Raw genomic sequence first — 21,530 nt, 5'->3', positions numbered from 1 at the left:
GGCTGGGGAAACACCTCCCCTGCTCCTGGCACCCAGATGTTGCTGGACTCTCCCATCTGCCCCTGGTCCATTGGTCATGCTGGCTCAAGCTGATGGGAATTGGAGTCCAGCAACACCTGGAGGACCACAGACTTCCCTATCCCTGGGTTTGGTGCACACCTTGGTCCTTGACCTCGGGCCTTCTTTGGGGCTTGGCACCCACCCCCCTGGCTGCATTGCAGAGATGCTTTCTCTCTCTTGTTCTCCTCCAACCCACCCATTGAGACCGCGCAAGAAAGGTCTGTAGGCAGTGGTGCCCATGGGTAACGTTGTTGCTGCTGCTGCCACCCTGACAGGGTGACCTGAAGGGCTACCTGCGGAGCTGCCATGGGGCCGAGGCACTGGCACCGGACCCTCTCACCTTGCAGCGTATGGCCTGCGAGGTGTCCTGCGGCCTGATGCATCTTCACCGCAACAACTACGTGCACAGGTGAGTCAAGAGTTCCTGTCTCGTTCCTTTGCCACACTTTCACACGGGAGGGTGTGGAGTCGGGTTGGGGAAGAACCCTGCGAAAGGGGCCCGGTTCTTCGTTGGGGTTGACGGGGGAGCAACAGCGGTATCAGTAAAGCGCTAAGCCCAAAATGCAGCAGGAAATAAAATGGGATGTGTACGCAGTGGTTCACAGAGCAGCAGATCATAGAATCATAGAGTTGGAAGAGACCACAAGGGCCATCCAGTCCAACCCCCTGCCAAGCAGGAAACACCATCAAAGCATTCTTGACATATGGCTGTCAAGCCTCTGCTTAAAGACCTCCAAAGAAGGAGACTCCACCACACTCCTTGGTAGCAAATTCCACTGCTGAACAGCTCTTACTGTCAGGAAGTTCTTCCTAATGTTTAGGTGGAATCTTCTTTCTTGACAGATGTCACTGTCAAAGCCACCCTGTGGAAGTTGCTGTATTCCATGCCAGACCATTGGTCCATATAGCTCAGTTTTGTCTACACCAGTCTTCCTCAAACTTGGGTCTCCAGATGGGTGTGTTGTTGTTTTTTTGGACTACAGCTCGCATCATCCCTAGCTAGCAGAACCCGTGGTCAGGGATGGTGGGAATTGTAGTCCAGAAAACAGCCGGACTGGAGACTCAAGTTTGGGGAACACTGGTCTACACCGATTGGCAGCAGCTCTCTGTAATTCTAGGCAGGAGCATTTCCCAGCCCTACTTAGGAGGACTGAACTTGGAATCTGCAGCACCCAATTCCGCCACTGATGATCTCTTTCCATATGTCGGTGTTCCCATGTTTATGAACGCAGCATGAGGTGGGGTGTTTGGTCCCTGGTGGCTGGAGGTGGACGTGGTGATGATCCACAGAAGCAGAGATGAGGCTTTCATTTCCACTTTTGGATTTTCTGAAGGGTTTAAGGGCTGAGAAATGGGAAGCCTTGGGTTCACGGGGTGGAGGTTTTGGCCTAAGGGAGCCCTAAGGTCCTGTGTGGGGAGTGAAGTTATGTGGACTTATGGCCAGTGTATGCAAGGTATGGCATGTGTCGCTTGATAGCTTTGTCCTGCAACGGCGTTCTTGTCTTCTTCCTGTTTGCCCTTCCTGGAAACGTGGGGCTCCAGCATGCAACTTGCACTCCAGGAAGAAACCACCCCGCTGTGGATACCCTTCTGCAGATCCTGATCTCCTCCCGTCACCCTGCTCCTCCTCCCCAACAATATCCTGGTGCTGAGTGAGTGGCACTCAAGAGACTCCAGCATCAGTGATTTTGTTGAAGAGGCTGAGCTCTGCCATCTTCTGAGGACGGGAGTCGCCCTTTTGGGGAAGTGCATTGAGCTACAAACTGGATGTCCGTCGGCTGAATTTTGCCTCTGCCGTGATCTCACTTCGTGGCCTTAGATGAGCCCGTCCCCCATTCCCACCTATCCCTCTCGCTCCCTAAAGGTACAAGGGTGTTTTTAGGAACTAGACTTTGCAAGTCTGCATGGGCAAGAGCAGATCGAAATGCTACATCCTTCAAAGATACAGCTTTGCTGTAGGGACATTGCTGGGGAATCAAGAGGGAGGGAGGCAGTTGACCGTGAGTTCAGACTGCTGTCGGTGGTGCTCAGGCCTCACCTTTCTCTGTGGAGTTGACTCTTGTTGCATTTCAGTGGATAGTCAACCAGTGGCCAGTCAGAGGTTCATTATTGGTCTTGGTGAGCTAAGCAAACCGGATGAGGGCATATTTGGGATTCTGCCCTGGCACATCTGGTCAGCCCTTTCCCACTCCCCGGCCCCACAGCTCCTGTTGGCCTGATCTGGGTCACAATGCCTGAGCCCCCTTGGCTGGCCTGTCGCTTCACGCCTTCCGCTGTATAATCTTAGCTGGGCGTTTCTTTTGTCTAGTGACCTGGCGCTGCGGAACTGCTTACTCACGGCTGACCTGACAGTCAAAATCGGCGACTACGGCCTCTCTCACTGCAAATACAAAGTAAGTCTGCTTTGGGGGCGGGAGCTGGACAGGGAGCACAAGCCAGCGTTGTTGGTGGGGTTTTGTGTTCAGGGCCCCTGCAAGGCTGATGGCGGGAGCAGCCATCTTGGGGATGAGGGGCAACTTGGCTCTCTTGAGTGCAAGCATTTTAAGGGGAGAAAAGGCAGGAGGAACAAGTGGTTGGCAAGCAGGACTGTGCCTGCTTCGCCTGGGCATATCCATATGCGGGGACGTGCATCTGGAGGGAGGCTGGGATGTGGGGATCGCCATTCTCCCAGCAACAGTGTAAACGTGTCTAAGGCCGAGCAAAAGGGATAGGGAGAGGTGTGGGACAGACTTAGTGGAGTCAGTTCTATTTTCCAACACCAGCGGTTCTTGGATGGAGTGGACTAGCCCACCTTTATCATAGAATCATAGAGTTGGAAGGGACTCCAAGGGTCATCTAGTCCCAAGACTCTGCAACGCAGGAATCTCAGCTGAAGCATCCGTTGCTGTTTCTATTGGTGCCGGTTTGACGTTGTCTTGCTTTGCCCCTGCATGCCTGGCAGGATGACTACTTTGTGACCGCTGACCAACTGTGGGTACCCCTGCGCTGGGTGGCACCTGAACTCATCGACGAGGTGCATGGCAACCTGCTTATTGTTGACCAGACCAAGACAAGCAATATCTGGTGAGAAAATCAGGGGGGGTACGGGTGGGAAGGAGGGTGGGATAGCAGATTTGGCGGGGGGGCAGTGATTTTACTGAGCCAGGTAAACATCTCTTACAACATCTCATCACTAAGTAATACTTTACAGTTTCTGCGATCCCGGTTTTATTTTGGTAGCCCCACAAGCCAGCGGGCAACTCTCTGGCTTAGGTTACATTTTGCCCGAAAACAACCAAACAGAAGGCTTTGGCCAGGAAAACTGTGATTACAGTGCAACATGGGATATGCCTGCTGAGCTTGCTCCTCCTGTGTGATGTGCACCTTGGTAAACCTCCCTGCTGGGCTACTGTAGCACATTCTACATGGGACGACTACCAAAGGCGCAACTGGTCCAGAATGCAGCAGCCGCAATGATTTATCTTGGTAGCTACAAGGAGCACATATTTGGTTTTATTGGCTGGTGTAACTGTTTGGGTTCCTTTCACCTTATTTCCCCCTTCCCACAGTTTTACCCACATTTTCATTGTAATTTGATTCTGTGTCTCCCACCACCACCACCTTAAAGATAGTTGCCCCTTTTGAAGGGTGAGCTATGCATTTGCCAAGCAAATAAATGCAACTGCCCTGGGTTCAAAGGGCCTGGGTGACCCAGCACTCTCCCACTATGGTGGTGCCACCTGCCACTTGTGTGTGCTTTGAGCCCCCTCTCTCTTGGCAGGTCCTTGGGCGTGACCATCTGGGAGCTCTTTGAACTGGGCAGCCAGCCCTACTGCCACTACTCAGACCGGCAGGTGCTCACCTACGCCATCAAGGAGCAGCAGCTTAAACTTCCTAAGCCACAGCTCCCACTCTCACTGTCTGACCGCTGGTGAGTGAAGGGGGCTCTTGGGGGGGGCATGGCATCCCACGAGGGGCAGAGGTGGCCAGCAGGCACTAAAGGACAAGCGTGGAAGAGGCTGGACCTTAGGCAGGTGGGATCAGGTGGGTGGGTGGGCAGATGCTGATAAAGGTCTTCAGTGCCAGACTCCCATCTTAGCCCTCTTGCTAGCAAACAGCACACCAAGCCGTCAGGACTGGCAAATTGCAAGCTTGGTAAATGTATCCATTAAATAAGGAACAAAAAGACTGCCACTCTGTGGGTAGAGCACAAGCTTTGCTGGTAGCCCCACAAGCCAGTGAGCACTCTCTAGCATAGTTCCAGCACCTCTCAGGTGGGCGCCCAAGGGAGGCATTCATGGTGACTAGAAAAATAGTACTGATTATGTCCTTATTTCAGGCATTGTGATTTATCGGTACATCACAGTGTTAAGCTGGGGATATATCACGACATTGAAAGCCCCTCAGCCCTAGCGTGAGTTTAGCCACCCCGGTCTAAAAGGGTGGCTTTAGTGCAGAAGAGAAAGAAGAGTTTCACTGGGGAATTAGGGTAGCAAGGAGCACGTTGCCAAGTAGGTTGTTAGCAAGGAGCAGATTGTGGATGGAGGAAGGCCAGCTCTGTGAATGACGTAATTGCTGAGCGTTGTCCCCAAAGGAGCAAAGGAGCAACCGAGTCTCACCTCTCCTCTGCTCTCCCCTATGCGCAGGTACGAGGTGATGCAGTTTTGCTGGCTGCAGCCAGAGCAGCGCCCCACTGCTGAGGAGGTGCACCTCCTGCTCTCGTACCTGTGCGCCAAGGGAGCGTCAGAGGCTGAGGAGGAGTTTGAGCGGCGCTGGAACTCCATGAAGCCTGGTGGAGGAGGAGGAGGAGGAGGAGGCGGCTCAGGCTCCAGCCATGTGGGCGTTGAGCTCTCGTCCTTCCCCCTGCTGGAACATTTCTCCAACGATGGCGATGACGTCCTGACTGTCATGGAGACGAGCCACGGCCTGAACTTTGAGTACAAGTGGGACCAAGGGAAGACTGAGCACCTGCCGGCCTCGGCCATGAGCCCTCGCGACGCCGCGCGTTACCACGAGCTCTACTATGCCGCCAGCAGCAGCAGCGGAAGAGGGGACGGCAAGCACCTCAGCCTGGGGGTCTCGCCCTCCTGCTACGAGTGCAAAGTGCAGGGCTGCCCCGGCCTGCACACGCCAGGTGTGGTGCCCGTGCTGAGCGCCCACAGCCCCTCCCTGAACAGCGAGTACTACATCCGCATCGAGGAGGCGGCCTCCGAGGGCAGCGGGACGGACCTAGACTACACCATGTGCTCCTACAGCCCGGAGTTTGGCCGCCCCTCCCACTGGAAAGCCAAGGAGGGCTGCTACGAGTCGAACAGCAGCCCCACCGTCTCGCTCACCATGGAGCCCCTGCTGGGGCATTCTGGTGCACATGGGGACAGTGGCCACTGGGAGCCCCCTGACTACTACTCCTATGGAGGGCAAGGGGGCAAGGAGGCCTCGCCGTACTATGAGGCCTCCCTGAAAGACGGCCCCGAGGACTACCTGCTCGAGGAGCATGGGGCTTCCGAGTGGCCTGTGGCAGCGCCGCAGAAAAGCATATTTGCTGACCCGCTTGGTGCTTCGCCCTCGGTGGGCTACGCCTACAAGGAGGAGGCCGCAGTGGCAGACTCGGTCACTCTGGAACTGGGAGAGGAGGAGGAGGAAGAGGAGGAGGAGGAGGAGGAGGAGAACTCGTGTGGCAGCCCAGGGAGCGAAGGGGATGAGAACAACGGGTCCCCTTCCTCTAGCAAGCACTGGACGTCCAACACCTCCGCCAATAACAACAGCTGCCACCTGCTGCCGCCGTGTGAGCCACCTGCCAAAGACAGCTGGTGCTACCGCCACATGATCACTTTCCAGGGACTCATGGCAGAGCCGCTGTGTACTGTACCCCATGATGGCCCCACGCTAGGCATCGAGGACCTGCGAGCGGCCCTTCTGGGCGAGGAGCGGGTGGTATCATCTCATACGGGCTCCCCCTGTCTGGACACCGACTTGCTGTTAGAGGAACGAGCGTCAGCCGAGGTTGCCAGCGTAGAGATCGGCGTAGGCGAAGCCATGAATCCCTTGACCGAGAGCGGGGTGGAGTGCCTCCTGGCTGCCACCACTCCACCACCACCAGGGGACACGGATTCAGTGGCATCAGTGCTGGAACCCGTCAGCAACACAGACATAGGGGATGCCACTGTGCCAGAGGAGGAGGCACCGGGAACTGAGGAAGACCCCATCGTGGTGGAAGAGGCCTCAGCCGAATGCTCACCCAAGGTGCCGCGAGAGATCAACGTGGACAGCGGCAAGAACACCACGACCAGTGAGCAGGACAGGACGCCAGACAAGACAGTTTCGAGCGCCAGCTTCCCTGACTTGGATGAGGCCAGCGACGAGGACACGGCTGAACTCACATCCGGGGTCTTCACTGACTTCCCAGTTGATTGTACCGAGCGGCAGGACGTCATAGTCACCCTCAAGTCCTTGCAGAAGCAGGTGGAGACCCCTGACTCGCTGGAGTCGCTGGACATCCCCTCCACCACCAGCTCCTGCGAGGCGTTCAGCCCCACAGCCTACGTGCCCTCGAGCCAGCCTAAAGCCTTAGACAGCGGCTACGACACAGAGAACTACGAGTCGCCTGAATTTGTCCTGAAGGAGCCTCACGAGCCACGGGAGCCCGAGGCCTTCACCCAGCTAGAAAAGGCACCAGACGGCCCCGAGGGCCCAGCCAAACAGCTGAGCCTCTCCAACTCCTTCAGCGCTGAGCTGCAGGGCTTAGACGAGAAGAACCCTTACCGTGACTCGGCCTACTTCTCCGACTACGATACTGAAGGGGGGACTCGGGAGGACGGGGAAGGGGACAGTGATGGTTCTGAGGGGCACGAGCCAGAGCTCCCCCAGGCGGACAGAGAGTTGGGGAAGGACCCCGACCAAAATAGTGCAGGCGAGTCTCGGCCTACTTTCCTTGAGCCCACTTGCCCACAGGAAGACGCCATGGGGTGTACCTTTCCTCCAGCGACTAGCGGCCAGGGCACGGGGACAAGCCTGTCACAAGAGCTGGTAGTGAATGGAGTCACTGTTGCTGAGCTGGACTCATCCAGAGGCAAGAGTGATGGGGCTGCTGCCGTGCCCCAGGTGCCGTCCCCCGCCACCAGGTCCTTTTTCTTGTCGCCTGTGGTTGTGAGTCCCGATGTGCCGAATGGGGCTTGCGAGGGAGATGCGGGGTCGGGGAGCAGTGCAGTGGCAAGGGCAGCAGAGGAACCTGGGGAAGGGCAGGAACGATGCTGCCATGGCGAGCAGCCCCAGAGCGGCCCTGGGCTCTCGCTGGACCTTTCAGCGGCACCCTCTCGGCATCCATCTGTCCCCGCCGACCTTGAGGAAGAGGAGGACGACACGGAGGACAGCGATGAGTCAGACGAGGAGCTGCGGTGCTACAACATCCAGGACCAGAGTGAGGAGAGCGAGGAGGAGCTGCCCACTGTGCCCATTGTGGTGGCCGAGAGCCACAGTGCCCGCAACCTGCGCAGCCTGCTCAAGATGCCCAGCCTGCTGGTGGAGACCTTCTGCGATGACCTGGAACGCAAGAAGAAAGCGGTCTCCTTCATCGAAGATGTCACCGTCTACCTCTTTGACCAGGTGAGTCGTTTTCTGGTGGCCTGGAGTCGGCAACCGGAAGAGGCCCTCAAGTATGCTTTAGCATACTCACGAGTCAAAAGTTGTGTGCCTCTTTTGTAGGAAGCGTACACCTTTTTGTGCATTCTGCAATTTCCATTCTGCAAGCAACAGAAACACCCCCCACCCCCACCCCACAGCTATGAGCATCTGCTGATCTCTTAGCTGAGTATATCTTTCATCATTTGTTTTGAAAGGTGCTGGTTACCAACATCCACTAATCTTGATCGTAGTCTTGCAAGTACTGTACGGACAAAGAAACCTTCATCCTAAGCCTCAGACCTTAATTTGAACATGATTCTCAATTGTTAGAATCATAGAGTTGGAAGAGACCACAAGGGCCATCCAGTCCAACCCCCTGCCAAGCAGGAAACACTATCAAAGCATTCCTGACATATGGCTGTCAAGCCTCTGCTTAAAGACCTCCAAAGAAGGAGACTCCACCACACTCCTTGTTGTTGTTGTTGTTTTAAAAAAACACCAGTTACATTAATATGGGAGTGACCCAAACTTTTTGCAAGGCCTGGGTTTGAGAGCGTGTGTGTGTGTGTGTGTGTGTGTGTGTGAATTATGGCAGCCACCCTGGGAGCAAATAAGGGTAGGAGGTGTTTATTCCCTGGAGGGCAACCTGGATCCCAGAAGTTGCTCCCAGGAGATAATTATGCCCATTTTATCTCCTGCGCACAGGAAAGCCCCACGAAGGAACTGGCAGAGCATCCTTTCCCGGGAGTAACAGAACCTCCTGTGGCACCACCTGTGCATAAGGACAGCAACGGTTCCCCAAGCCCAGCAGAGAGAACAGATGCACCCAGCAGTTCCTCGGAAGGGAGCACCTCTGAAGAGAGTAAGGGTAGGAAACCAGAAGGGAACTGAGCAGGGCTCTGGGGGGGGGGGGCTGATGTTCCTCCATCACAACACCTGCACAGGTTGCTTTTCTGAGCGCAACCCATCTAGGTTTGCTCTTGGGTGCAATATTTTTGCACCGCTTCACTATGCAACGGAGATGGGGCACCCTCCAGATCATAACTGCCAAGTCTCCCACTGAAAAATGCGGGATCAGCAGTGGCGTGGCACCGGAAGTCGCTTCTACGCATGTCTGGACATGTGTAGAAGCAACTTCCGGTGCCACTCTGCCCGATTTCCAGTGCCCAGGCACCTGAAATGGAGCCTCCCTGGCAGGTAGGAAATCCGGGGGATTTCCGGGATTTTTTTTCTATTCGGGATAACAGCGGGAAACGGATTGAAATCTGGGGGTTTCCCGTGAAAAACGGGAGACTTGGCAGCTATTGCTCCAGATTTTGTCAACTCCCAGCAGCCCCAGCCATTGTAGCCATTTGGTTGGGTCAGACTTGGGGATGATGGGAGCTGTAGTCGATGACAACAACTGGAAGGCCATGTGTCACTTGATTGGACAGATTATGGGCTGCGGATTCCAGCCTCTGTGCATTGCTCCAAGCAGCAGCTTGCGTAAAGCAATCTGCATTTGGCCACTAGAGGGGGATAGAAATTGGTCCTGCATAGCAAGACCTTTTGGACTACCGGTAGTGGGAACTTGGCGATGCAGCAATTGGCCGGGAGGCTAACAGGAAGCAGCGGGGCACAATTGGCCAAATGTGGGGTGGGATTTTGGCCCAGATCCTTACCCTTCCACTGTGTGTCTTCCCTCTTCAGGTGGTGGTTTTGAGTGGGAAGATGACTTCCCCCTTATGCCAGTGAAAGCATCCGTCATGCCATCGTTGACGTCAGTGGCACCTGAGCCTGCCCTCCCCGGACTGCCACCCACACTCGTGCCAGCTCAGAAGCAGGTGCTACCCATCCAGTTTTCACGCTTCACAGTCTCACCTGCCCCCGTGTCGAGGTTCTCCATCACACACGTCACTGATTCGGGCGCCGGGTCTGTAGGAGGTAAGGTGCATTCAGGTAGCAGAAGAAGGGGGCCCATTGAGAAGGGGTGAGCCCAGAAGTCTCAAGAATCTAGCTCTTTCTGTCCCTGGGTCTGGAGGAAAAGTCTGTCAAGCCACATGGCCTGGCCTAGATGTCACATGATCAACATTAGGAAACGGAAGAATAGTTAAACATTGAATAGGAACTGGGGAACAGTCCAGATTTTCATGGGAATGCTGTTGAGTGATTTTACCGATGGCACTTAATTGGACCACCAGTCCATAAAAAGTCTACCAAGGCCATGTTAACGTGAAATTATACCAAATGCACTAAAAAAAAACCCCACCACATTTTGTAATGTACACAGCAGTTGAATAGATGGAAACAACAGGGATAGGGATCTGCTTTTAAGAGAGATTATTTCTAAGAACCTCTTGTTCATGTGGACCGTAGAGGCCCTTGCTTCCACTTCTGAGGTAGACTCTTTGTCTACCGAAAAAGAGTGTGACTGCTCGCTTTGTAGAAAGTGGGGCCAGGAGGATATTCCCCTACAACTTCAGGGAATTGATCCATGGTTGTTAGGATGGACATTGTGTGTTCCTGTTCTCAAAATATAACTGAAGGGGGGAAGACCTAAGACACTCCCGAATGAATAACTCCTATGGAAGCATCTAAGGATGTTTGCCTATGTTCATTTGGGCACAGCCCATTCTGTTAAACCCACTGGGATCATGTTCAGGTGCACCAACAATGATAGGCAAGTGAAGGAACTACAGGCAAAATGATGGACTCCTCTCTGGATTACAAGCTCTGGCCAGCGAGGGTCAGGTTGCAAAGCATCATCTGGGTTGGGTTCTGCAGTGGTGACTGGCACACATTGGGAGTGGTAGGGAGGCCAACAGTAGGGGGAGCCAGAGCCAATGACAGCAGCCTGGACTGGTGGTAAATAGCAAGGTAGGTAGATGTGGTTTTACCATATAGGTAGCTTGCGCGAAGTCCATTGCACTGTTACTACAGGCTAGAAATCGGATTGGTAGGAGCACTTGAGATGTGGTCTGAAGGGAAAGAGAAATAAAAAATACCAGCCGCCAGGAAAACCAGTTATACTATGAGCAAGAGAGTGGAAGTAACTAACCCATTAACCAGAGGCCTTGGAAAAAGTGAGAAAGTGGTGATGGAGAGTAGAATGGTCCTGACCTAACAACCAGAGGCCTTGGAAAAAGTGAGAAAGTGGTGCAACCTCAAGTTATGGACGTGATACTAGGGAGAGGGGCCTTACAGACAGGGGTTGATGATTCTCACGTGAGAAGCCAGATCAATAAATAACCGGGTATAAAATACACTTCCGTGTTGAAGAGAAATATTTCAGGTAATGTCTGAATGTAAGATAAAGAAGGGTAGTGATTAATGGATATCCATGAGGTTATACATATATGCACAATATATAATAAACGTTCTAGAATCAAATAAATAGGGTTAAAGTACTTAAATAATACTCGTATGGTGAATAATAATATGTACAGAAAGCAATTATGTATTATGTATAATATATAGTTACTAGTATATATAAGGATATTCATGGGGTAAATATTTAATGTACAATTAAAGGGCAAATAATAATAATAATAATAATAATAATAATAATAATTTATTATTATTATTATTATTATTATTATTATTTTTTTAAAGATTTTATTTGAGAATTTGTTAAAACATTACACAACATCTTCGAACCAATCCAAAAACATTCAGTTGCGTTTTACACGTATCAAAATTATAAAGTATCGAAAAGGGAGAGAAAGGGTAAGAGAGAAAGAGAAGGGCGTGGGGTGTGGGTGAGGAGAAGGGCATAGGACCAAGGGGGGAGGAGAAAGTAGACATATGGGCAAGGGATGGGGAAAAGAAAAAAGACCGAGAAAGCAGGGACGGGACAGGGTAAAGGTAGAAGAGGGAAAGGTAGTTAATACCCCACCCACCTGGCTGGGTTTCCCCAGCCACTCTGGCCTGCTTCCAACAGAAATATTAAAATACACTGATTTCTTAAAGATTAAAAGCTTCCCTAAACAGGGCTGCCTTCAGATGTCCTCTAAAAGTCTGGTAGTTGTTTTTCTTTTTGACATCTGGTGGGAGGGCGTTCCACAGGGCGGGTGCCACTACCGAGAAGGCCCTCTGCCTTGTTCCCTGTAGCTTTGCTTCTCGCAGTGAGGGAACCACCAGAAGGCCCTCGGCACTGGACCTCAGTGTCCGGGCAGAGCGATGGAGGTGGAGACGCTCCTTCAGGTATACTGGACCGAGGCTGTTTAGGGCTTTAAAGGTCAGCACCAACACTGACCTTTCACAACCAGCCCCATTCATCAACCTTCGCTGAGTGCCCGAGCCGGAATTTTTTGAATGGGGCTTCTGTGTCCAAAGCAACATAAGATGCAAGCCTGCTTGCACTCTGTTCTATGTTGGGGAACCTTAATTGTATTCTTCCTTTAAAAAAATAATAATTGTAGATTGGGGTGAGGGGCTGGTGGCATGAACTGTAAAATTGGCTTAAGTCATGGGGGCTGGGCTGGGAATTTGTGTCTCCTTTGGTTCTCAAGAGCCTTGCATTTCATGCAGTAAGAATGGATTCTGCAACTTGGAAAGCTATGCAGAGGAGAGTACAAGGCCTCCTTTAAGGTTGTGGCGCCCCGTTACTAACTCCGCCTTTCCCCCTTTTTTTGTTTTTAGGAAGCAGTGAAAACAGAGGCGACAGAGAATGAGCTTAGCCATGGGCTCGATTTTGGACTTGCCACCTTGCCCCCTACAGCATCCGTTTCTGCATTGGGGCTAAGGAGTAAGGATGGAGGCCCAGAACTTGGGTGGAACAGAGGACTCCACGGTGGTGGTGGTGGGGCCTCACTCTTACTATATATATATTTTTCTTTTTTTAAGAGGCGGATTTTATTGGACAGTTCTTGACTGCTGCTAGGCTGGAGATGCCCCACAGCGTGGCGATTTTGTGACAAGCGTGTGGATGTGAGGGTGTGTGTGTGTGTGTGTGTGTGTGTGTGTGTGCGAGGGTGTGTATATGTACAGATAGACATATAGACATATAGAACCTATAGCATTTAAAGGGTAGAGCTGTGACCTCGCTAACATCGCTGCCCCCTCCACCCAAGCCATTTTGATACCCTCCTCCTCCCTCTCCAGCTCATGTCTCTTGGATGTTTCGACCCACATTGGCTTCCCAAATTGGGGCACTGCCTTGAGATCACCACCACCTTTTCTTCCTGCTGCCTGTTCTTGTAAGCTTCTCATGTGTGCTTTCCAAGCCCAGCACGGAATAGAGAGCGAAAGCGAGAGAGCACATAGCCTTGCACCGTGTGTCATTCAGAGATGCTTAAATTTGGCCCTTGAAAGCTGAGTACGCCTTCCTTCTCTCTTTTGTGACTGCAAGTCACTTCTTGTCCCCCTCCCTCTACACCTGGCTGTGTCGGGTGTAGCCTGCTGTTCGGCTGTGCATCAAATAAGGGGAGAGGCGAGAGAATGGATGGTAGGGAAACTCAAGTGGCACGTAGGGGAGCTAGACGAGGTTAAGGTGGCAATTTCATTTGTGGGATGGGCTCAGTAGCCGTCTTCCCTTTCCACAGTGTGTTTCTGCTGCCCCTCCTTTCCCCATGTATAGATTCTGCAGCTACTGCTGGCCCCTTTACCATCTGTTCAGCTGCACCACCACTGGAGCACTTAGTGGTACAGGAGCTGTGCCTTAATGGCCTTTGGTGCATCCTTTCTCCATCCTCGCCTTGGGGAAAGCAGCCTCCCTGCCTGTTAGGAAGTCTCCCTGCCTGTTAGGAAGTGGCAGGAAAAGAAAGGGGATGTGCAGGAAATGCAAAGTTAACTTAAAAAACAAAACAAAACCCTACAAGCCCCCAACACACAAGCTGTAGAACCTTCCTATTTTCCCTGCCCCAGTATTGTTTAGGTGGAGGCTTTCTGGGGTGCCAAGCTGTGTCCCGCCAGCAAGAGGGTAGGGTGGGATTGTGTCAAAATGCCAACCTTGGTGGTGGTGGAGAGACTTCCAACTCCCCTTCGCAATTCCTAGAGTAACTTAACATACAGGAGGAGACTCCTGACGAGATGTGTAGCAAAAGCAGGTCAAACGGCTGCCAGGACTATTTTTGTATAAAATTTACCCTACGCTATATCACCTGCCCTAACAGAGCGGCAGATTTAAGTTATTGTTGCCAAAGAGATGTAAAGAGTTAACTTTTATCAAGGTTTCTTGGGGATGGGGTGGATAGGGTGGGGGAAAGGATTGGAAGGAGGGAACCAGGGGGGGGGAGAGAGAGCATCGTGGCTGCTTTCTTTTGTTTTTGGTTTAAATCTTTTATCAGTTTAAATCTTAGGATAATTGTGCAATTTGGATCGGAAAAAAAAGGAAAAGTAACGAGGGGGTCCACACTCGGGAGTTGTGGCCTTTTGGGGCTATAGACCAAACACAGATGCTGGAAATCAAGGGTGCAGGTAGTAGCTGCTAACAACCGTATTTCCTTTGTGAACCATTTCCAAATAGGGGCTAGAGGACAGCCATGACCACAGTAGCCCGAGACAGCAGCAAAACATGCTTTTCTTAAGAGGGCTTTTTGTTCTTTCACGTCTCTGGCTGTTTCTCTTGACATCAAGACCGATGACTCTTCTCTTCTTTTTAGCTCCACAAGGGGCATAATGCACTCCTAAGAGCAGGAGGAAAGCACTTGCTGGATCAGGCCAGTGGCCCATCTAGTCCAACACCCTGTTCTTACAGTGGCCAACTAGATGCCCATGGGAAGCCCATAGGGCAGGGCTTGAGTACAGCAGTGATCCCCCACTGGTTATACTGCATCTGATGGTGGAGCCAGGGCATAGCCATGGTGGCTAGTAAAGGTAAAGTGACCCCTGACCGTTAGGTCCAGTCGCGGATGACTCTGGGGTTGCAGCACTCATCTTGCTTTATTGGCTGAGAGAACTGGTGTACAGCTTCCGGGTCATGTGGTCAGCATGACTAAGCCGCTTCTGGTGAACCAGAGCAGCGCACGGAAACACCGTTTACCTTCCCACCAGAGTGGTACCTATTTATCTACTTGCACTTTGACGTGCTTTCGAACTGCTAGGTGGGCAGGAGCAGGGACCAAGCAACAGGAGCTCGCCCCGTCACAGGGATTCGAACCGCCGACCTTCTTATTGGCAAGCCCTAGGCTCTGTGGTTTAGAACACAGCGCGTCCCTATGGTGGCTAGTAGCCACCGATAACCCCAATCTCCATGAATTTAATCTCATCTTCTTTTAAAGCCATCCAGATTTGTGGCCGTCACTGCCCCTTGTGGGAGCAAGTGCCATAGTCTTTAACGCTGCTGTGAGACAAAGTACTTCTTTTTGTCTGTTCTGAATCTTGCAAAATTCAGCTTCATTCTCAAATTCTAGTATTATGAGAGGAGGGGAAAAACCTCTCCCTATCTGCTTTCTTCACACCATGCCCATGCATAATTTTACGTACCTCTTCTATTATATATCCTAGAATTGTAGAGTTGGAAGGGACCTTCGGGATCATCTAGTCCAAGCCCTCGTAATGCAGGAATATGCAGCTGCCCCATACGGGGATCGAACCTGCAACCTTGGCATGATCAGCACCATGCTGTAACCAGCTGAGCTACCCAAGCTGATCTAATATCTCACCTCTTGTTCATTCCCTACCCCCCCCCCACCAAAGCATTAATTTATATACACGCACAATTCCCCCACTATTCATCTTATCGGATGGTGCTCTTGGTTTCCAATAGAGGTGGGGGTGGCTTTAAGATCCCCCTTCTTCTCATCTCCTTCCAACCTACTCCCCACACACCAGTTTTAGCCAGCTGGGAATCAGTGAAGCTGCATTCTTAAGCAGAGTTATAAACTTTGGTGGAGCTTAACATTTTAAGTGAATAATACTTAAGAGTCCTGCTGATGGTTGCTTGATTCTTCACATTCTGGGCACCAGCCAGCACATCAAGAAGTGTGTTTGAAGCAATAGTTTTGTCTCTCCGTACCCTCCTTCCCCTGGAAGCCAGAATATTGTTATGTGTGTGGCATTCCTTGCTGGGAACTGTTGCTTACTTGGTCTTTGTGAGATCTGCTTTCCTTGTTGAAAGAGCTGCCGGGCATGGAAAGTTAGCCATGCTCTATTCACAGCCTCCTTGCATGCTGAGGTCAAATACACATATTTAGTCCCTCTTCTACTGCAGACCAGCATATACACGATGCTTGCAGTTATTTCCTTGCTGCTGCTGTAGTCCCTAAACACCAATGAATAGCCCTGGACTTAGGAAGTAGCAGTGTTCTTGTCCGGCTTTTCTTCACTAAAGTTTGCATTAAGCCTGGGTAGGTGACAGAGATAGCATTGCTGTTGACTCAGTTCCCTCTCCTTGTGACAACCAGAAAACTGCTGCTTAAGCTTGTTCTCCTGGTTGGGGCTGCCAGACTTCATGGCATTCACAGTCAGGTGTTTGCCGTTTGATCTTGCTCGAACAGCTGAATCTGTGATGCCACACACACGTCTGGCCTGTGTGGCACTGAAGCCAACTGGGAAGAGAACTCCGAAGGAAATCATGAACTGGAGGAGGAGCCAGAAAATAAGCAGTTCTAGCATTGATGCCTGGATATACCAGAGCAGGGGCAGCAGGTCTGACCCAGGAAGAACTGCAAAGACCACAGCAGCACATTTTCTTTCCTGCCCAGTTTCATTTGGCTGCTGCAACTCATTCCCCCGTGAGTTGTGCTTCACCAGCACATGCCTGTTCCCAGGAGCCAGAGAGGACAGAGTGCAAAAGGGACTTCTGCAACTTCTGTTTTCTGCATTTTGCCAAGTGATATCTGGCTTTGCTACATCAGCCACACACGGACAAGAGCTTCTACCCCTTCTTATTTGAGCAGAATGAGAAGCTGCTTCCAGTGGCTAAAAGTGGAAACCCAAAATGGGAACCTCAAGGCTGGGGGAAAAGGGTCCCTCTCCCACCCTGCAAAAAAGAAAGAGTGGTTTGTTAGCTGTTAACCTCTCCAACCAGAACGTCGCAGCTTCAAGAATCCAAGTCCGACCAAATCCTGCTGAATGAATGATTTCCAAAGCTGTAAAATGGCTGTGTCCCATGGCTTTGGGCGGATATTTATGCAAGATATCCATCTGTCTCCATATCAGAATGACAGTGTTCCCAGGAAGTAGCATCCACTTTGGATATGGTCCATCCTGGCACGAGTGCAGCTGTGAGCAGCTGGCGGGATTGCCATAGGGGCTCAGTGGAATTCTCTCTCTTTCCCCTCGTTGCTGCATCAGAGCACACTAGCCATTAACTAGAACAGGAGGAATCCAGGGCACTTCACAGTCCAGGAATTTGCACTAGAATTTGTTTGACAATGCAACAGAATTCCAGGTTGGACCCTGTGTTAGAGAACGAAGGTTTGATGCAGAAACAGAAGCAGCTTTTACCTCTTGTGCTGGATAACAGCCAGACCTCTGCAGTTCACGTGCATCTTGGAGGGGAACAGGAGGAGAGCTCTGTTAGGCTCCGTGGCAGTCTCTCTGCATGTGCACAGCTGTGCAGAGGGATCATGCCCTTCCCAGTTGCTCTTCATTTGGGCATGGAAGGAAGACAACTGAGAACCATGTATAAGCGGTTCTACTGGGTAGAGACACGAAGCCACTCAGGCAAAAGGGGACGGGGTGTACTTTTTGCCACACACTATGGCCAGGATTCCACTCTCTACCCAATAGTTACTCGGGCAAAAAAGAGAAGCAGGGAATGCCATGAATGTTAGTAATGTGCCCAAAACTACTGATGGACCAAGGATTTTGGCCTCTGTGGTTCCAGTCAATTCATTGTGGGTATAATTTGAGGTGGACCACGCACAAATTGCTCCAGTATCTTCTCACCACCTGCAAGCATTCCTGCTAGAGTTTTACCAGCAGAGCTGGAAGCAACCAACTGCCACCGTGCAAGATGTGTGGGAAGAACAAAAGAACTGTCATTGGTTACCCCTTCATCTTAATTTCTTTCTGGCTCAGGAATTATCCGGAGCTGGAGCCAACTGCAAGTGGGCAAGGTGGAGAAAGCCTGCTTTCTTACAGTGCCAGCTGCTTTGGTTTGCGAAGCATACATTTCTAGCACCTGTGCCAACATATATTGGTGGCTAGGAGCCAGGCTGTGCTATTTGCACCATTATAAAGTTGAGTTTGCTATAAAGCCAGCACAGTTGGGTTTCTGCATTTGGATTAGTGATGCTTCCGCACTATTGAGTTTATTCTGGAATGGCCATTCTTCGTCCACTCACTTTACAGGGCAATCACATGACATTGCAGTCAAATTATTCCCCTCTGCTCTTCTGCTTTTCACAATGTTTCTTTGATTTTGTTTTGGGAGAATCTGATGTAAGAAGAAATGGAACAGCAGCACAGGGTTAAGCCACCTTGGTGCTGCCCTTATGTTCCCGGCTCCCTCCTCCTCCTCCTCCTACGAGATCTGCTTTTGACATGTGCAGTGGGGCTCCCAGCAACTGAACCCTATCGCTTTACCTCAACTGGGGCATTCTTTCATTATTACCTTTTCAACCGGTGCCATTTGAGCGGTGTACATTTAAAAACAACAACAAAGCGTTTGAATGCCTTTTCACATTAAAATAAAATATTTGCACAACAGCGCTTCCGTGAAAAGAGCATTTTAGCCCAAATTTAAATGTTGGTGATAAAATTAAATACCGTTAAAGGGGTTCATTAGCTTCACTGTTAGCCGCCCACCCACATGGCTATGTTAAGCCCATTGTTGTGAATAGAGCATGGCAGGATGTACATGCACACATAGAATTGGGGGAAAGCCTGTTGCAATTCTGCATGTAGCACATGGCAAAAGGGTAATGACTGGGTAGCAATAATAGCCCACAGTCTGAAAGCACCGTTAGCTGTGCGGTCCTATCTATGCATGTCTACTCAGGGTAAGTCCCACTGCGTTCAGTAGGACTTACTCCCAGGTAAGTGTGTAAAGGATTGCTGCTTAAGAGTACATTATTTATCATGTGGCCTCTTATAGCATCAGGAATAACCAACATTTGTTTTTATTTAAACAGCTATCCTTCCATCCCTTGTGGCTTTTGAAGCCCCATCCATTCATACTACATGCATGGAAAGCAAGTAGGTTGTTGCCAAATGCAAGATTCTCCCTGGCACCATGGGAATGTGAGTTAAGTCTACTAACCATCCATCCACGCTGGTGTGCCTTTTCAAATTGCCCTTGCCACACCCTGGTGAGTACAACCAGGGCTTTATGTGTACTGCCATTCAGTGGAAACGTGTTTCGGTTTTTTTGTTTTTAAGGCCACAGAATACAATACTTGCTGCAGAATGTGGTTTCGTAAGAACCTCTTCTTTCACTTGGAAAGAAAAGCAAGTTTCTAGCCATTATGATTGCAAGAGGCTACTGGTTCCCTGGTGAGGTTGAGTTGCTGCTGCTGCTGCAAGGCTTCAAGAACCCCTTTCCCTGCCACGAAAGGGCAGGGAAGCAGAATACAGGCAGCATCAGGCAGATCTTGCAAATTTGCTTGATATATGTAATATATAGTCTATGTAGCTTGTCATACACAGCCCTCTTTCTATCAGTTTAGGGTGGAAGGTGACTGGTCCAGCTTACCATGAGGCTCGAGTTTCATTTTGGGCTTTATTGTGCTTCCCAACCTTATTGTTTCCTGGCCTCGGTTTTTCCAGTCTGTAAGTGTTAATGGGAGGCCGGTCCCAGCAGAGCTAATAGTTGGCAAACCAGGCTTACTGTGTAAGCTGTAGAGGCAGCTAAGGGTGACTCCCAAGTGCTTGTGATGGACTCCTTTGTTCTGCTCTTCCTGCCGAGCAACATTTGCTCCGAAGATCATCCACGGCCAATAGTGAGACAACACACACTTCTTACCATATTCCTACAAGGGCACCTTGCATATTTATTTATTTATTTAAGTTCCGTTTAAATTGTTTCTTTTTCTTTTTTTTAAAAAAAACACCTCTTAAGCTGTTTACATAAAATACAAAACGTATGTTGAAAGTTATGATCGGTAAAAGTCAGGAACGAGAAGTAAGGATTACCAGAAGTGGAGGGGAAAGGTACCATTTCCAGTGTTCAGGGTTTCTGTGCTTATGCCACTCTATAGGACCAGCAGCAGAATAAATTATGCAAAGTAAACAAATTGTGAAAATTTGCACGATTTATATAGGATGCAGAATTTACCTCTCTTTTTTTTTACAGTATTTTAAAGCGTGTCGTGCATGGACTGCCTTAGTGAGCAAGGAGGGCATAGCAAGAGACCTTCACCCAGATGCTTGTAAAACAGAATGAGCCTGCTGACACTTTACAGCAGTTTTAATTTCAGCATTTGTCCAGCCTCCCCTTCCTCTGTGAGAAGCAGATGTGGCTCAGAACAGATTTATTTATTTTTTACTATGAGAGAGCAGTGCTTAAGTGCCTACAGACCAAGCACATGAGGCCATGAAACCTCTTTACTTTTGAGGAAGCTGCCTACCACCAATGCTGACTTTGGGTGATGGAAATACTGTAAAACAGCATTTGCTCCAGAGCTGTGCAGCTTTTCTTTTTCTAACCCCCTGAGACAGGTTAATCTAGACCAGGTATCCCCAAACTTCGGCCCTCCAGGTGTTTTAGACTACAATTCCCATCTTCCCCGACCACTGGTCCTGTTAGCTAGGGATCATGCGAGTTGTAGGCCAAAACATCTGGAGGGCTGCAGTTTGGGGGTGCCTGATCTAGATGCAATATCCAGAGCAAAAGTCAGTAGTGGGCAGAAGACTACAAAAAAAACCCAACCAACCAGTCCCTTTATCCACATGGGTGCAATATGCCTCTTATGTAATGAGAAGAGTAGCTTTCGTTCCAACAGGGCTGAGTGCTGTTATTCTCCAACTGGGAGAAATTTGAATTGGAGGAACAGCAGCCACGGGTAGAAATGGTATTCCTCCCAGCATTGAGGTACAAAACTCCAGGCGATTCCACGAGGAAAGGTAGGCTTTATAGACTGCTGAACATGACTGGCATCTAGGCAGTGCTATTTGCATGGGCCCCATTTTCACCTGATAAACTCTGTATAATTACTCCACATTTCCCGCCGTAGGCAGCTGTCAGGCACGGCACGGGTGCAACTGGGCATACACAGCTTGCGGTGGTGGTATTAACATGGGCTGTTTTTGAGTGGGGTTTCTATCCGTTACACTTTGGTTCCTTCCACATTCGGTGAAATGGGAGAGTAGAAGATTCACAGGCACAATGAGTTCCGCGGAGCGCAGCATTGAGGATGGGAGTGTTGCTAAGTGGCTATAGCGCAGTTTGGCCTCCAAGCCGCGTTCCTTTTTTCACTGCATTTGAACAAGAAACGCTTAAGGGTGTGTGTGTGGTCTATAGCATCAAAATGCATTCAGCACCTGAGAAGCCGCATGAAGACAGAGCTAGAGAGCTATGTTTTTGATTGTGCTGGTTTTTGTTTTTTTTTTAAAGAAGAGAGAGAGGCTATTTACAGTGTATATTTTATTGATACGGGTCATAATTGCTGTATTTTTTATCAGTGCTGATTTCCATACAGCTCCCAGCATGTGTGTCAAATACCATTGGTCCAATAATAATAACACTAAAAATAAAACATTTTTAAAATAAGCCATCTTCTGCCTGCTCTCATCATAACATCTATTGTGCATTGAAGCCAGCATAATTTATTGGGGTTTTCATAGGTTAAGCCAGAGGCTGTGATAGTGGGAGCAGATGAGCCTACCTTGCGACACGCACTCAGGGCTGGCTACCTGCTCCTTTCTGAAGCCTCAGGAAGCAAACTCAGAGGTTCAGGAAAATCTGTACCTGCTGGATTTCTGACTCTCGTTAAAGGAACAAGTGTTGTGCCAGAGGTGCCAATATTCATGAGAGTGTCTGTTAGTCACTTCCTGTTCTAGAGTTC

General features: G+C 50.3%; 1 protein-coding gene across 13 annotated transcripts in view; it reads left to right on the top strand.

The window, feature by feature from the left end:
* The window catches only part of AATK (apoptosis associated tyrosine kinase), a 114,140-nt gene extending 93,069 nt beyond the window's left edge, over positions 1 to 21,071 (top strand). For 10 of the 13 annotated variants that reach the window (XM_060270906.1, XM_035104133.2, XM_060270907.1 and 7 more), the window contains 7 exons: positions 336 to 469; positions 2,369 to 2,453; positions 3,002 to 3,123; positions 3,821 to 3,970; positions 4,686 to 7,641; positions 8,365 to 8,527; positions 9,349 to 10,572. In XM_060270906.1, coding sequence (XP_060126889.1) covers positions 336 to 469; positions 2,369 to 2,453; positions 3,002 to 3,123; positions 3,821 to 3,970; positions 4,686 to 7,641; positions 8,365 to 8,527; positions 9,349 to 9,632 — 3,894 coding nt within the window. In that variant the 3' untranslated portion in view covers positions 9,633 to 10,572. Of the gene's footprint in view, positions 1 to 335; positions 470 to 2,368; positions 2,454 to 3,001; positions 3,124 to 3,820; positions 3,971 to 4,685; positions 7,642 to 8,364; positions 8,528 to 9,348; positions 10,573 to 12,279 lie in introns of those variants that run through there. The other 3 variants (XR_009557053.1, XM_035104126.2, XM_035104127.2) reach the window with 3 other exon arrangements.
* The last annotated feature ends 459 nt before the right edge of the window (positions 21,072 to 21,530 follow it).

This window comes from Zootoca vivipara, chromosome 2, assembly GCF_963506605.1.
Source record: "Zootoca vivipara chromosome 2, rZooViv1.1, whole genome shotgun sequence".
Classification (NCBI taxonomy): Eukaryota; Metazoa; Chordata; class Lepidosauria; order Squamata; family Lacertidae; genus Zootoca; species Zootoca vivipara.
This window is presented reverse-complemented; position numbering and strand designations above follow the sequence as displayed.